Below are 14915 nucleotides of genomic sequence, written 5' to 3'. Positions count from 1 at the left end.
TGAAACTTCAAATTTTAATTTAGGGTCTATCAAAATTTACTTTTGAAGTGTGCCGAATGCAGTGAATACATAGATACATATTGGGCTGAAATGTTAATATCAAAATCTCAAAGCAAACACATACGATAGATACCTTGGTGGCACATGGGGTGCATGGTAAAACAATTTTCTCAGGGCTGATATCCGTGTTAATTTGTGGTGGCTAGAGGGGAGCAATTTTTCCAATGCCAATGTGATATTATTAGATATACAGGCGTTGTTCCATGTACATGTAGGTGTGGTGGATGACCTTGAGCGAGGGCACATTCGGTAGTATACACAAGTCCTTTTGGGTAGGCTCGAGAGAAACACTCACACAATCCTAAAAGGTGGTGGTGTGTTGTGTCGGCTCAAGTTTTGCAAAATGCATAAAGGCATGCTTTGACTGGTAGGTGCAAAATTCCAACATTATCTCCTCTCCCTTGATCAACCGGGATTCGTTTTTCATCTTTGTTCTCATTTATTTGCTCATTTTTTGTCCCCGATGACAACATCATTCCATAGACGAAAATATAGATGTTGGTTCATGATAATCATAACTCATTGCGCAAAATATCCCCATTTTATCACTTAGTTTTTCACGTCCATTCAATCGAGGTGAACCCTGAACTTTGTATCAAGTGATGTAGACACAACCCTCGATACTTCCTTGCTTTATTCCACCCCGAATCCTCCACAACCATTGGGGCCAACTCCCTAAATGGTATGTTATGATGACCTTTTAATTAACTCGATAAACAAATGACATAGACTACATTTGAGTGAAGAGTGTTTTACTAAATTAAAATGTATTGTTTGTTTTGACCTCATTGTGGAAATGACATACTTTCATCAACTAGAAGTTTGGTTATCATACTACCCATTTGGGAGGGGGTGTTAAAGGTCTACGGGGCCTTAAGCCCCCCTAAACTACTTCCATTGTGGCATACCAAGGACGAAGGAGGGGATAAATTATAGGTTTAGCGCACACAAGTCACAATGAAAAAGAAAACAAGGGTGGCAAACCGAGCCAAGCGAACCTTCACAGAAGTCGACACCTCATGTAATGATCACCATAGTTTGGAAAGACAATTGAACGATGAGGGCGAAAGACCTAATGAGCCGAGACCACGACATAAACACATACATGCCTCCCATGTTGTCAACGGAAACTCAGAGTCGAGCCAAGATATGAGCACAAACCAACCAAAGTCGTAACTTTAGATGCCACCACGAGGACCTCTAGCTAGAAGTCATACAATGAACTCTTCTAAGAACTTTAGAACATTGAAGGAGAGAAGACAATTTTAATGATTGGGGTGAAATACATAGACACCAAGAAAGAGGACTCCAAGGAGCCTGGCGGTCACAGAGTTATATAGCGAGAAAAAATTGTAACAAACGTGTTTCCTACGAAGACAAAATACGGTGAGCCGGTGAGACAAGCAACATCGGTGTGTCACCATCGAGGACAAAGGGAAACACACAACCAGCACCACCACATGACACCTAGGTAGACCTCGAGCGGGCCACGATGACCACAACTATTCTTGTAAAGGCTCCGAGCTGAAGGGTTAGCCAGAAGGCGAGATGCAAAATAGCACACTATAGGCCAGGATTTTAGGTGAAGTCTTAGAGGGGAAAGAACAAAGCGGATGCATCATCTCGCCAGATCTAGAGAACGTCGCATCTAAGATTTCCCTAGGAGCACAAGCCATGTGAGGTGGAAGAAAGATAATGCCAAAAGAACGCCTCCAGGGATGAACATGACCCCACCATCCAGATGCTTTTCACCTGGTGATGCCATCCCACCTCTGAGCCATGACATGTCGGTCACACCACTACTGCAACACCACAACAAGAGCTAGCCAACCAGGAAAGACCGAGCTACTAAAGACCCAGCCGAGGGCGGATAGGGCTACAAGGCAGCCTGGGGTCTAGATTTTTGGGGAATTCTAGAAAATTAACATCCTAAAGAAAATATATGTACATGGATCGAAAACTCATAAAAGTTATACACACACACAAAAGAAAGTTCAGGAATTCCTAGGGTACAAAATTTTGCATTTTTAGGTTGTCGCCACTAGGTAAAGACTCCCCATTCGAATGTATTCCAAAAGAGGAAGGTTACAAGACCAATGTCTTGACATCATGTATAAGAGGTCATTGGTAAGGATACATAGGTTGTGACCACATACAATGCAAGCATTGAAAGATTACAACAGAGAAGAAAAAGAAAAGAGTGAAGTGAGTGCCCATCACAAAGCACTAGCTAGTTAGCAAACACAACGACCATCACCATGGAGGAGGGCCACTTCACTATCGAAGGGCATCACAATACTAATACTCGGCGGTTTATACCATAACAACACCTGCATACTTGTCACTTATCCATACGGCGTCATACTAGAACAAGCACAATTAATGAGTTACATCATCATTAACAGGAAAATTCTACCACAAAAGGCATGATATTGGAGCCTTGTAGTTGTGAGGCCGCCGACAAACATGATCCTTGACTTAAAGATCCACCACAAGGACAACCAGTGAAATTTGCAAATTTGAGTTGGCAGTTTGCACTATCCAAGAGAAAAAAAATCAACTAAGACCATGCCGGGAGCACAATGCTCATCGCAACACATGGACCATCGTGGGAGGGACTTGATCATGCACAACAACGGGGGAATTAACATTGATGGCACCACAAAATGGATGGAGTGTATGAATAATAACATTGTGATGCTAAGTAGAGACCACTATTGTCACCACCAGCAGAGTGAGAAAACCCAGACCCATATCAATGGTATGGGAAAATGTTCCCTTACGACACCTTCAAGAAGGGAACTGATGTGATGGGTGTGGCCATTGCAAGGCATTCACTAGGAACCACGCCCATCACACCATGGTCAGAACAAGGTTTTGCCTAGCCGTATTGAGCACGAACATGACATTGATTGCCTGAATGCTAGGAACATATATGCAACTCTACGACCACGCCTCCATCGAGGTAAGGGATGCATTAACGCTGCCGCGGTCAGTTCATACAATGGATCCGAATTAGCATTTCTCTCAAAACACACCCGGCACCACAACAGACGAGCCACAGCCAGATCATCATGTGAGGTTGGTGATAAATGCACCCACATTGCATTTCTACCTACCAAGATGCGATCAGCATGAATCCCAATGCGTCCTCAACATCGACAATGACAAGGACGACACATTTGCGCACTGGATGTAGGCGGGCGAGCTGGAACATGCTGCATAAGGCATGCACCGAGCATCGACAGGAAGAACCCTAGAACTAACGATGCCAAGGCACGGGGAGACGCACAACGGGAACACTAGAAATAATGTTGGCGAGTGACAGACGACAAGGGGGCAGGTGGATAGGTGACATGTGCTTAATAGGTCAGGGAAGGCAACGGTAGGTTGATTGGAAATTCTATGCTGTCATCGTCTACTAAAATTCGGCCTCCTCTAGCGGTGGTAGGGGTCGAGTTTTTTTGGGGTGGCGGTGTCTATGAAGTGATGTCTACTAAACAACTTGTTTCTGTAGACTCGTGTTGGGCCTCCAAGCGTAAAGTTTTGTAGGACAGTAGCAAATTTCCCTCAAGTGGATGACCTAAGATTTATCAATCCGTGGGAGGCGTAGGATGAATATGATCTCTTTAAAACAACCATGTAACCAAAATAATAAATAGTCTATTGTGTCCCCAACATACCAAATACAATGATAAATTGTATAGGTGCACTAGTTCAGTGAAGAGATGGTGATACAAGTGCAGTAATGATAGTAGATATGGAATTTGTAATAGGAACAATAAAAAACAGCAAGGTAGCAAGTAACAAAAGTGAGCACAAATGGTATTGCAATGCTTGAAAATTAGGCCTAGGATCCTTACTTTCGCTAGTGCAATCTCTCAACAATGCTAATATAATTGGATCATATAACCATCCCTCAACGTGCGATGAAGAATCACTCCAAAGTTCTTATCTAGCGGAGAACATAAGACGAAATTGTTTGTAGGGTATGAAACCACCTCAAAGCTACTCTTTTTGATCAATCTATCCAAAAGTTCGTACTAAAATAACACCAAGTTACCCTTTCCGGTCGATCTATCCAAGAGTTTGTATACGTTATAAAGGGAGAAACACGATATGATCCAACTATATTAACAAATCTCGCGATACATCAAGATCGTGCCAAACCAAGAACACGAGAGAGAGAAAGAGATTAAACACATAGTTACCGGTACAAACTCTCAGCCCCGAGGGTGGACTAATCCCTCCTCATCATGGTGGCCGCTGGGATGATGAAGATGGCCACCGGTGATGATCTCCCCGTCCGGCAGGGTGCCGAAATAGGGTCTAGATTGGTTTTTCATGGCTAAAGAGGCTTGTGTCGGCGGAACTTCTGATCCAGAGTTATTTCTAGGGATTTCTGTATTTATAGGATTTTTCAGCGTTGGAATCACGCGAAGATGGGCCTCAAGGGGCCCACCACCTAGGAGGGCGCGCCACGGGGGCTGGCGTGCCCTGGTGTCTTGTGAGCAGCAGGGGGCGCCCTCTGGTGGTTCTTTGCTCCACTATTTCTCCTTTCTTCCAAAAAAAATCGTCAAAAAGTTTTTTCAAATTCCGAGAACTTTTATTTCTGCACAAAAACAACACCACGGTAATTCTGCCGAAAACAACGTTAGTCCTTATGGCGCGTATGATTTCCTCGGATGAATCTCAATGCGTGACAACTAGTAATTGTCGTGGGCCACCTATTTGCTTCGCCACCCCCGCCCAAGCAAATGATGCAATTTTTTTGAGCTGTGACATTATTTTTACATAAGCATGGGAATTTCTATGTGTAGCAGCGCGACATGGCAAATTCCTAAAAACAACATGACAATTTCTCTGTTGTAGAAAATCATGGACATTTTGTGGCAACTTTCTTCTGTTGTAGGATGTTCAATTTTTTTGGCATGGCAATCCTCTTTCTTTCCAACATGACAATTACCGAATAGGTAGCACAACAGTTCTTCTATGTTGCAGCATGGCAATCTTTGCACACATGGTAACATGGTAAAAAAATTATGTTGATAATATTGCCATAGCATGGCAATTTCACTCTGATACCATGGCAAAAGAGGGTGTTTTTTGCGAGATGGCAAAAGAGGGTGTTGAGGAGGAGGAGAGGAGTTAGCAATGTGCATGGGAGGGCCCTTCGAGCGTTCGCTGGGAGTAGTTTATTGAGGAACGATCTATTCCCTCGAAGAGCCCCTTGAAGTGCATACTCATTTGCTCCAGGAACATATAGAGGGCACGGTCCCTTCCTATTAGGGTCCACTTTTCATGATGAAATTTTGAACAACATCTACAAAGTAAACACATACCTTCTTAAAAAGAAACAATTTTAAATAAAAAATTATTTTACTACGGCCGACGAATCGGCATGTAAATACGTTTTTTGTGTGTGTGGATACTAACAAACGTTATACAATTGCACTAAGAATAGGGATACCACAAACACACACTCCACAACAGATCATAAACAATGCATACCTACCAACCAACCGACTCACCTCAAGCCAAAATCTGCATATACAACAAGCCAACCTACCTACCTACTTTTCTTAAAGCACTAATGGACATCCTCGTAATTGATTTGCATTACGTCCCTCCATCTATCTGGCTGTGGTGTCACTTAGATTTCGGTTCGGTAATAGGACAAAACCTACCAGCTCCCTCGTCGGTCTGTCCATGCATGCCGCCCGCGAGCGTGCGGTGCGGTGCGGAGCGGAGCGGTGTAGTGCGGGTCATCGATCCCTGGTTAACTAACCAACTAGTGCGATGTGAGGCAAACCGCTCCGGCTACTTGTGTGGTGTGGTGCGGGTCACCCTGGACTCTAGTTAACTAACGCAACACATGCGGTGCAGTGCAAGCCACCTCTGGACTCTAGTTAACTAACCGAACGCGTGTGCGGTGTAGTGCAGGTCATCTCTGGACTCTAGTTAACTAACCCAATGCATGTGGCGCAGTGCGGGTCACCTTTGGAGTCTAGTTAACTAACCCAACCCGTGCGGTGAAGTGCGGGTCATCTCTGGACTCTAGTTAACTAACACAATGCGTGCGCGTGAGGCTAAACGCCTAACATATTTCTGTTGATTGAGAAACGTGGAAATATAATACTACCTCCGTCTAGGTGAATAAGTCATTCGCGTAGTTCTAGGTCATCGATTTAAGGAATTAAATATGTGTTATATGTCATGAAAAGTATATATCACTAGATTTCTATAATGATGTAGTTTCTAAATACATATTTTTTGTCACATATAATACATATTTAGATAGTTAAATCATCAATCTAGAACTACGCGAATGACTTATTCATCGAGACGGAGGTAGTAAGCATTGGGAACTGCTAAGTTTGCCAACACGGATTAGATGACAGAGAAACACGTGAAAACGACAGCAATGGTCGTTTGGGTGGATCACAGGAATATCTTGGTGTTATATGTGATTGAGTTTAAGGGCTCTGTTTTTCCTGTGTGCTCGTGGCTGGTAACGAATAAAAGCGAAGAACCTTGAAGAGTCGCTTCGTGTGATATTATTTTGCTGGAGGTGAACTTTTTTGTACATGGACTGAAACTTGAATCTTGGCGAGCATCACTCGGGGATGGATCTGCTGGCCAAAATCGGGGGAGGTGGCCTCTCCTTCATTGGCGACATTCTCGGCTGCACCGTTAGCATGGCCTCTGGAACACTTATGACTAATGTTGTCTTTCTTTTTCTTCTCTTGCTACAGTGGAGACCCATAGCAACACTAATGGACGTACTTAACTGCTAATGTGTATGTACTTAGGGCCCGGGCAATAGATCCGTAGCGTATGTACACCAAGCCCAAAACTAGCTCATTATGGTCCGTGAAAGCCTAGAAACCTGTTCCGCATATACCTAAATGGAATTTCCTATTTGCCGCGCGTTGTGGCAAGTGGAAAATTCTATATGATGCACGTTGCGTCAAGATGTTGAGGGTTCGCACAGAGCGAGCGACGCGATCTTGGCCGGCCCGTTAGCGGTTAGCGTAGCTATGGTTTTCTCTGGTTTTGGCAACTTTCTCGAAGGTTCCCCGAATCGGGTTTTCTTTTTTCCTGCTGTTTTTTGTGGCTGGTTTTATTTAGTTATCTTTCCATTTTTCTTTTCTGTTTCTTTTTTATTTTTGTTTTTATCTTTTCTGCTTCTTTCTTCTTTTTTTCATTTATTTCCTTTTTTCTGTTTCTTTTTTCAAAATGCGCAAATTTTCAAAATGATTATAATTCAAAATACTTCATAAATTTGTAAATATGTTTGGGGTTTAAAAAATGTGTTTTCAAAACAATGTTGAAAACTTTGAAAAAATATAAAATGTTCTCATTTTTTTTAAAAATGGTTCTGTTTTCATAATCTTCCTAAGTTTGGAACATTTCAGATTTTCAACAAATGTTCGCATTTTGTAATTCATTGTTTGAAATTCATAAGTTTGTGAAAAAAATTTAATTCATGAAGCTTTTGATTTTGTGATCATTGTTTGAAATCCACGAATATTTTGTAATTCAAGAACATTTTTAAAAATCGTTTTTTTGTAATCCACAACATTTTTAAGGTACATGAACTTACTTTGATTTAATGAACCTCTTGAAATAAAAATATATGATAGCTGGTTTTTCTTATGAGCTAGCAGAGAAGTGAACGAAAATAAAAACTAAATAACTGAGTGGAGCAAGGAGCCGAGTTGAGCGAGTGGGAGCTTCATGGGCCGTCCCATGTGAGTGTTAGAGCTCCCAAGTCACACAACCATCAATGGCTGACACTAAGGCCGGAACATGCAAGGACCCTACACGACAAACCTAGCAACTTTAGTCTCCTCTCAAAACAAATATCGTCTACAACGACGACCCAACAAGATATACAAATGAAGAATAATTAAAAGCCAACCCACTGTAGATAAAACCAAAATGAAACAACCGACCATAATAATCAACTAGAGAAAGAAGAATTAATCCCATGAGTGAAGAACAACGCAACAAAACGCACATAGCCTCTAGTATATGCATATTTGCTGGTGTGTAACAGACAGAATTTGCAGTCTTAATCAGAAATGCCCTCAATTTAGATTGCATCCCCATCAATTAAGTAGACCAGTTGATCCAGTCGTACTCCTGGAATTAGCAAAAGGAAAATGTACCAAGAAAAGAAAAATGCTTCCATAACCCCGTTAAAAAAGACCTGAATCTCAACGCAAGTTTAAAATGGTATTTCCGTACGAGTGCATGCCTCGATACTCTTTGTCTCAAGCATCTGCCGATAACAAAAGTAAAAGCGTATAGATCAATAATAGGGAGTACTATACTAGAGGTTTTGGATTGCAGCAACATGCGGCCAAGGCTTCTTGTTTGAGTATTCTCGGTGCTTCCTCAGACCGGATCGGAGAATTTATGTCACCGCAGTGATCTCCAAGCTGTATATCCACTAACAAAAAAAAATCCAACTTCTTTTGTCTTTACTTATTGTGGCTACAACCATGCCGGCATTTTGCCTATTAACATAACAACACTTGAACATATACATGCTCCTTATCTATACCTACTATTAAAAGGAGGTGATATTTTTGGTTTTGTCCCGTTTCGTTTGGTCCTGCTTTAATTAATTTCACGTAAGCTATTTGGTTTCGTTACTTGCCACCCGTTTTGACCCAACAGAGGAAGCCCATATGACGGCGCACTGTGGGCCAGGTCGGAGAAAAATAAAATTGTCGAGTCATAACCTGCCAACCGGCCACACATAGTTTGTCCAACTGACCCAGCTAAAGATATGACTGAATTTTTTTCTTCCGTTGCAACGCACGGGCCTTTTTGCTAGTATCTCATAACACAACCAGACAAAGCGGCACGTATGAATCACATTTCTAACATCATGATATTCCTTATGCAGATAAGAATACACCTTAGTTATCAGACAAACTAAAAGGAACCGAGGAGGCATCTAGTTCGACAAAACAATTGTATATAAGTTAATAAGTGCTTAGGGAAACATTACACATTTGCCTGACGGATAAAACAATAACATAACACTACAATAATCAACAATAGCATTGTAAGTCTCCATCGGATATATATATCTCCACATGGAGACGGCACTTATTTATGACCATATACGCTATACACATATAGGGACGTTCCTAGGGACCGACTACCGCCACTTGGCGCCCATGCATGACATGCAAATTATAAATATGTAATAAGAACCATGCACACGGCTTTTTGGACCCACTGCTTGAACGCGGACACAACAGACACGCATGCACGCGCTGTCGCAGCCGTCATGCGCACAATGACACTAGCTCTAGGATTGACTCTTTTTTGCAGGTGAGCTCCAGGATTGACATGGCCTGCCATCCAGAGATTTATTCCTTGTCATACCTCGGATACCTAGCGCATAAAGTCCATGATGAGATCTCGGTGTGGGTAGTCGTTCAGCAGGGAGTCTTCGTAGTTCGCATAGTGGACGGATTTAGCGTCCTCCTCCTCCTCCTTGTACGCCAGTAAGGGCACCCTCATGGTCGGCATGGTGGTCGTAGCAGCGGCGACGGCGGCGGCGGTGGCAGTGGCGATGGGGGAGGAGAAAACATCGTCCCCAGTGATGGCATAGTATAGGCTCAGCATGCGAAGCCTGTTTGGAGTGGCCTGCAGGGTGATGTCGTCGAACAGCTGTGGAGCTGGAACATCCTGCGGACGCGTCACCGAAGTGGTAGGAGCGCACTGGAGGATGTGGGGTGGCGTCCGCGGCATGGCAAAGGACGAAGACGGCACCGCTGCAGCGGTGGAGGCGGCGATGGGGTCCTCGACCCTGAGCTCGCGGGTGAAGTGCGCAAAGAAGCAGATCTGGCGCTGGCAGCGCGTGCCTGCATCACACTTGCGTGTGCGGAACCGGGATGGGTGCAGCCACAGCTCGAATACGCCATGCGCGTAGCGGCACCTGAGGCCGCGCGCGCAGGTCGGCGGCGGGTGCCCGGCACCGGCAAGCCGGAGCTGCGCATGCGCACGCGCATTGGCGCGGTACTCCGGGCAGGAGATGGAGATGTAGTTGAAGCGACGCGGGTCGCGGCGGCGTGCGCGTTCGTCCTTGTGCGCGTAGGGGCACGCCGTCCAGTCGTGGCTGTATGGCTGCGGGCACATCCGCACCTTGTACTCGTATAGCCAGAAGTCTTCTGGCATGGACGCCCACAATCGGTGTCCCTCGTGCGCCCACGCGCCCCATGTCGTCGGGTCGGTCAGCTGGTATGTGACCTCGCCGTTCTCCTGCACCACCATTTTATACATGTCCATTTCCATGGTTGTCATCCTTAATCAAGCACAACAAACTCTCCAACAGATGAACAATACTGATGAAAAACTAGGAACTCATGGACATCATGTGTTGCTAGGCCATGGTTTTGAAAGAATGTTGAGGATATGGGGGATGATTTAGACTAAAAACTATGGACAATATATGGAGCTAAGGCATGGCCGTGAAAGAATGATAGAGGATGGGATGATTTAGACTAAAAGCTCTGGGCAATATATGAAGCTAGGATATGGTTGTTAATGAATGTTGAGGATGGGGGAATATTTGGTACTACAAACCATGCATTGTTAAGGTGTATGGAGATGTGTGATCTGTGTTTGCGTTGCCGTGGGTATATATAGCTCTAGGGGATGCGGTGATTAGCATTGGGTGAGTTGTCTATTTTGTCTCGTACACATTTGTGTTTGTTGTAAAGATAATGAAGATGTCTGGGTATTTGGACATTGAGTCTTCAACAAGACTCCCTCACGAAAAGCTAAATTGTTGACCCTTCCTCCCCTTGGAAAGGAGACTTTGTGTGAGGGACTAGGATATCCATCTCGTTTTGTGGTGGCATGGAGGATCTAATGTGATAAGATGGGTTGTGCAGATGGTGGGTGTTCATGTAGCCCTTGGTGTGGTGGGCCATCTCGAGCAAGGGCATGTTTGGGTGCCTACACGAGCCATTTGTCTAAGACCATAAATAACATCTTTTGGCTAGGTTCAACAATACTCCCTAGCCGTCCCCCAAGAGATGAGCTCAAGTGCTACAAAGTGCACAATTTCATGTTGCGTAAACTCGGTAAGCCAATTGTAGAAACCCACCATTGTCTCCTCTCCTATCGGTTAACTAAGACTTATTTGTCGTCCCCTGTCCTTGCTATTTGTTCGTATTGTTGGTGATTGTGGCCACGCTGACTACATCAATTTGCAAACGACAAATATAGGTGTCGGTTTGCGCTAGTCATAACTCCACACATAAAATACGGCCCCTCCCCCCTTCCGCACTTAGGATTTTCACACCCATGATATCGGATGGAACCCTCAAATTTATACCAAGTGATGTACAGAAACTTCCGGTAGCCATTGGTAGCACTATCCCTAATATCTTCTCTCTTGCTCTCACTCAGAAGCCTCCCCGGACATTGACACCAGCACCCAAAGGATATATTGTGTACTGTTGACCTATTAACTCACAGGTAAAATTCGAATGAAGAATGTTGTGTTACATTGGGTAATGCAATGTTGGCCTTGACCTCTTTGGGGTAGGGATACCTATTAGTACTACCCCTTTTGATATTTTGTTCCTAACGTGTTCGACAACACAAACTCGTCGTAGGTTGCTTCATGGAGATTTGTGCATGAGATTGTGGTGTAGTAATTTGTTGGGGAATACATAAGGTGGTTAATAGGAATGCCCAATGTGTGGTGTAACATCTTTTGGCCAGGTCCGGTAGTAACTCCTTCACCTTCCCCACTCCAGCCACAAAATATTGCCCCCTCCCCCTTTCCAATTAGGATTTTTCACACCAATGACATTGGGTGGAACCCCGAACATGATATTAAGTGATGTGGAGAAACTTCTGATAGCCATGTGCACTACCCATGGTGCCTTCTCTCTTGCTCTCACTCGGTAGCCTCCCAGGACATCGGCGCCAGCACACAAAGAAAATATTGTGTAACATTGGCCTGTTAACTCACATGTGACATTCGAATGAAGAGTATTGTGCTAAATTGGGCAACATGATGTTGTCTTTAACCTGCTTGGGCGGGGTGAGGGGGGGAGGGTGCTATAGTTACTCAACTTGGTGGTTGGTTATCAATACTAGATCTTTTTAGAAAAGAATAACATGTACACCAACATGAATCTGTTGTAGCTTGCCTTGTGGAGATTTATGTGTGACATTGTGGTGTAATGATTTGTTCTAGAATACATGGGGCCCATTGAAAGCAAAATATATATACTCGTCTAGTGGACCCACCCCTCATTTTCTCAATGCATTAACGAGAGAGTATACTACGGTGTGAACTTAGTGTTGAGCAGTGCTACCTAAAGACATGATGGAAGCGGTGGCTCGTTCCTCTACGACTCCCCAGTGTGTGGCTTTCCATGATTGGGGGTGTGGTAGCACATGGTGAAGTTTGGTGGCGGCACGAGGAAGCGGGAGGGGTTGGGCCTAGGATGATGTGTCATTGCACAAAGTAGCGCGAGGAGGTGGGAGGGACTGAGCTTAATATGATGCAGCACTCCTCAACGGCAGTGCGAGGAGGTGTGGGCGGGGTTGGGCCTAGGATGATGCGGTGCACCTCAATGGCAGCGCAAGGATGCGAGATGGGCTAGGCGTAGGAGGACGCGGCACTCCACAACGGTCCAGTCACAACATCCGGTTCCAGCATCTCAAAGCCTCGCTAAACTGGCAGCAGAATATCCTAATTAGAATGATGCGGAAAATGTATGTGTGGTTCACCAAGTAGTATGGGCTTTTTCCTTGGATTCAATTTCTCTCGGATTTTATAGCATGAAGTCATGTGCGATGTTGTGTTTTGTTTTCGTTTAGTTTCTTCATGTGTACAAGAGTTAAGGAAGTCGATATCTGTATTTCCCATGGGACAAATTTGAAACATCGCCCAAATATGTCGATTTTATTGATAATTTGAGAGTGTGTCTTTGCCGCTTCAACTTTTCGTGAGTCTTAAAACTTATATTAGTCCAATGAGTTTTGTGATAAATATACACCGATAATTTTACCAAATGTAATTATTGTTTTATTGTGAAATGCATGTCTAGTATCTTTGAAATTTTGAAAAAGGTAAATAAAAAGCCAATAACCGTTGTTCGGTTTTCGATAGTGAGGAGGGATGTATGTAGAGATGTGTGTATGTGGACGTTGTTTAGTACCTGTATGAAATGGCACTAAAATTTATGCAGAATGTACCTAATAAATGAAATGCGAGTGAAATAGGTTACTCTTGAATTCTATCAAAAAATTCATATGGAAATGCATTGGAAATTTCATACATCATAACTGAATGGATCTAAAATGAATATTAAATGCTCTAAATAGTCTAAAATCATTCTAGAATGGATCTATGGAGTTGAGCTAAGAGGTGCCTAAATTTAAAATTTAAAATTTTGTGAATTTTTCTTGAAATACAAGGAATCATGGTAACATGCATTTGGTGAAATCAAGTGAAAATATCTCTTGAAATGGTTTTGAAATCATGACCAGATCATGAGTGCATACTTGTTGAAATACGCTTAAATTTTGAATTCGAGCAAAAAATTGTGGTATTTCTAGAAACGGTGAAAATGACCCTGGAATGCTTCTTAAATAAATAAAGTTTTTGACACCAATTTGAATGAATTTGAATTAAAATTGTTTCTAGAATGTATTTCAAATGTTCAATACTGAAAAAACATTCGCAACTCTCATAAATGCATTTCTAACTTACTTTTGATAGATTTTCGTCAAGTCCTAACATCACCACATCAAGTGTCGAGATATGTTGCATCGACATAAAAGCCCTACTTTCTGCCACATAACATATTTGGAAAGTAGGCAAAAAGTTTCCTGGCAGTAACATGTCATGAAGAACCTATAGGGGTAGGAGTCTGGACCGTTATTAGTAGCAATACGAGTGAACCTTACTATATATTGTAGTGGTTTTCCTTATATGGTGTTTGTTTGTAGGAGTCTGAAAGTAGGCAGAAAGTCTCCTTGCCAACCCACAGGATATGGGCTCAAATTTGAAAAAATGCACAGATACATACTTTGTAAGCTCGGTAGTGTTGCTGAAATCCACCACTCTCTCATCTCCTTTGTTCCATTCGTAAAGTTTTAATATAGATGCCAATTTGTGCTAATCGTAACTGCAAACACCAAATGCACCCCCTTCTCAATTAGGCCTTTTCACACCCATGACATCATGTGGAACCCCAAAATTGATACCAAATTATGTAGAGAAATTTATGATACCCGTGGACACTTGCCCTAATACCTTCTCGCTTGCTCTCACTTGGAATACTCCCTGGACATCGGCACCAACTCCCCAAGAAGACATTATGTAATGTTGAACTATTAACTAACATATGAAATGGAGTACATTTGAATGAAGAGTGATGTGTTATTCTGAGCAATGCAATGTTGGTTTGACCTCATATACGGGATGCTACAGTTTCTCAGTTAGAAGGTTGCTTATCGTTACTAGCGCATTTGAGAATTATTTTTATAATGTGTATGCTAACATGAATCCGTAGTAGGTTGCTTTGTCGAGATTCGTGGCTGATACTATTGCATAAAATTATAACGAAACAAAGAAGGGGTTAAGAGGAATACACAATGTGTGGGGACCTTCCAAATAAAAAAATATATACTCGGCAACTGAATTTCCCCCACACCCCCTCGTTTTCTCAATCCATAAACAGGAGAAGAGAGAATGGAATGATCTTGGCGTTGGCAGTGGCACTGAAGGACATGGTGGCAGATGTAGCTCTTTGCTATGCAACTCCCACCATGCTTATTTGCATGCTGGGGGGTGTAGT

General features: G+C 43.1%; 1 protein-coding gene across 1 annotated transcript; it reads right to left on the bottom strand.

The window, feature by feature from the left end:
- Positions 1-9035: 9035 nt before the first annotated feature.
- LOC123184778 (zinc finger CCCH domain-containing protein 33-like) lies at positions 9036-10685 on the bottom strand. The gene is made up of 2 exons (XM_044596840.1): positions 9435-10685; positions 9036-9386 (listed from the first exon to the last, which is right to left on the bottom strand). Exon 1 carries the CDS (start codon positions 10387-10389, stop codon positions 9478-9480), a length of 912 nt encoding a protein of 303 aa, XP_044452775.1. The 5' UTR covers positions 10390-10685; the 3' UTR covers positions 9036-9386; positions 9435-9477.
- Positions 10686-14915: the final 4230 nt, after the last annotated feature.

Source organism: Triticum aestivum, chromosome 2A (assembly GCF_018294505.1).
Source record: "Triticum aestivum cultivar Chinese Spring chromosome 2A, IWGSC CS RefSeq v2.1, whole genome shotgun sequence".
NCBI lineage: Eukaryota > Viridiplantae > Streptophyta > Magnoliopsida > Poales > Poaceae > Triticum > Triticum aestivum.
Note: the sequence above shows the minus strand (reverse complement) of the source record. Positions and strands in the feature narration are given on the sequence as shown.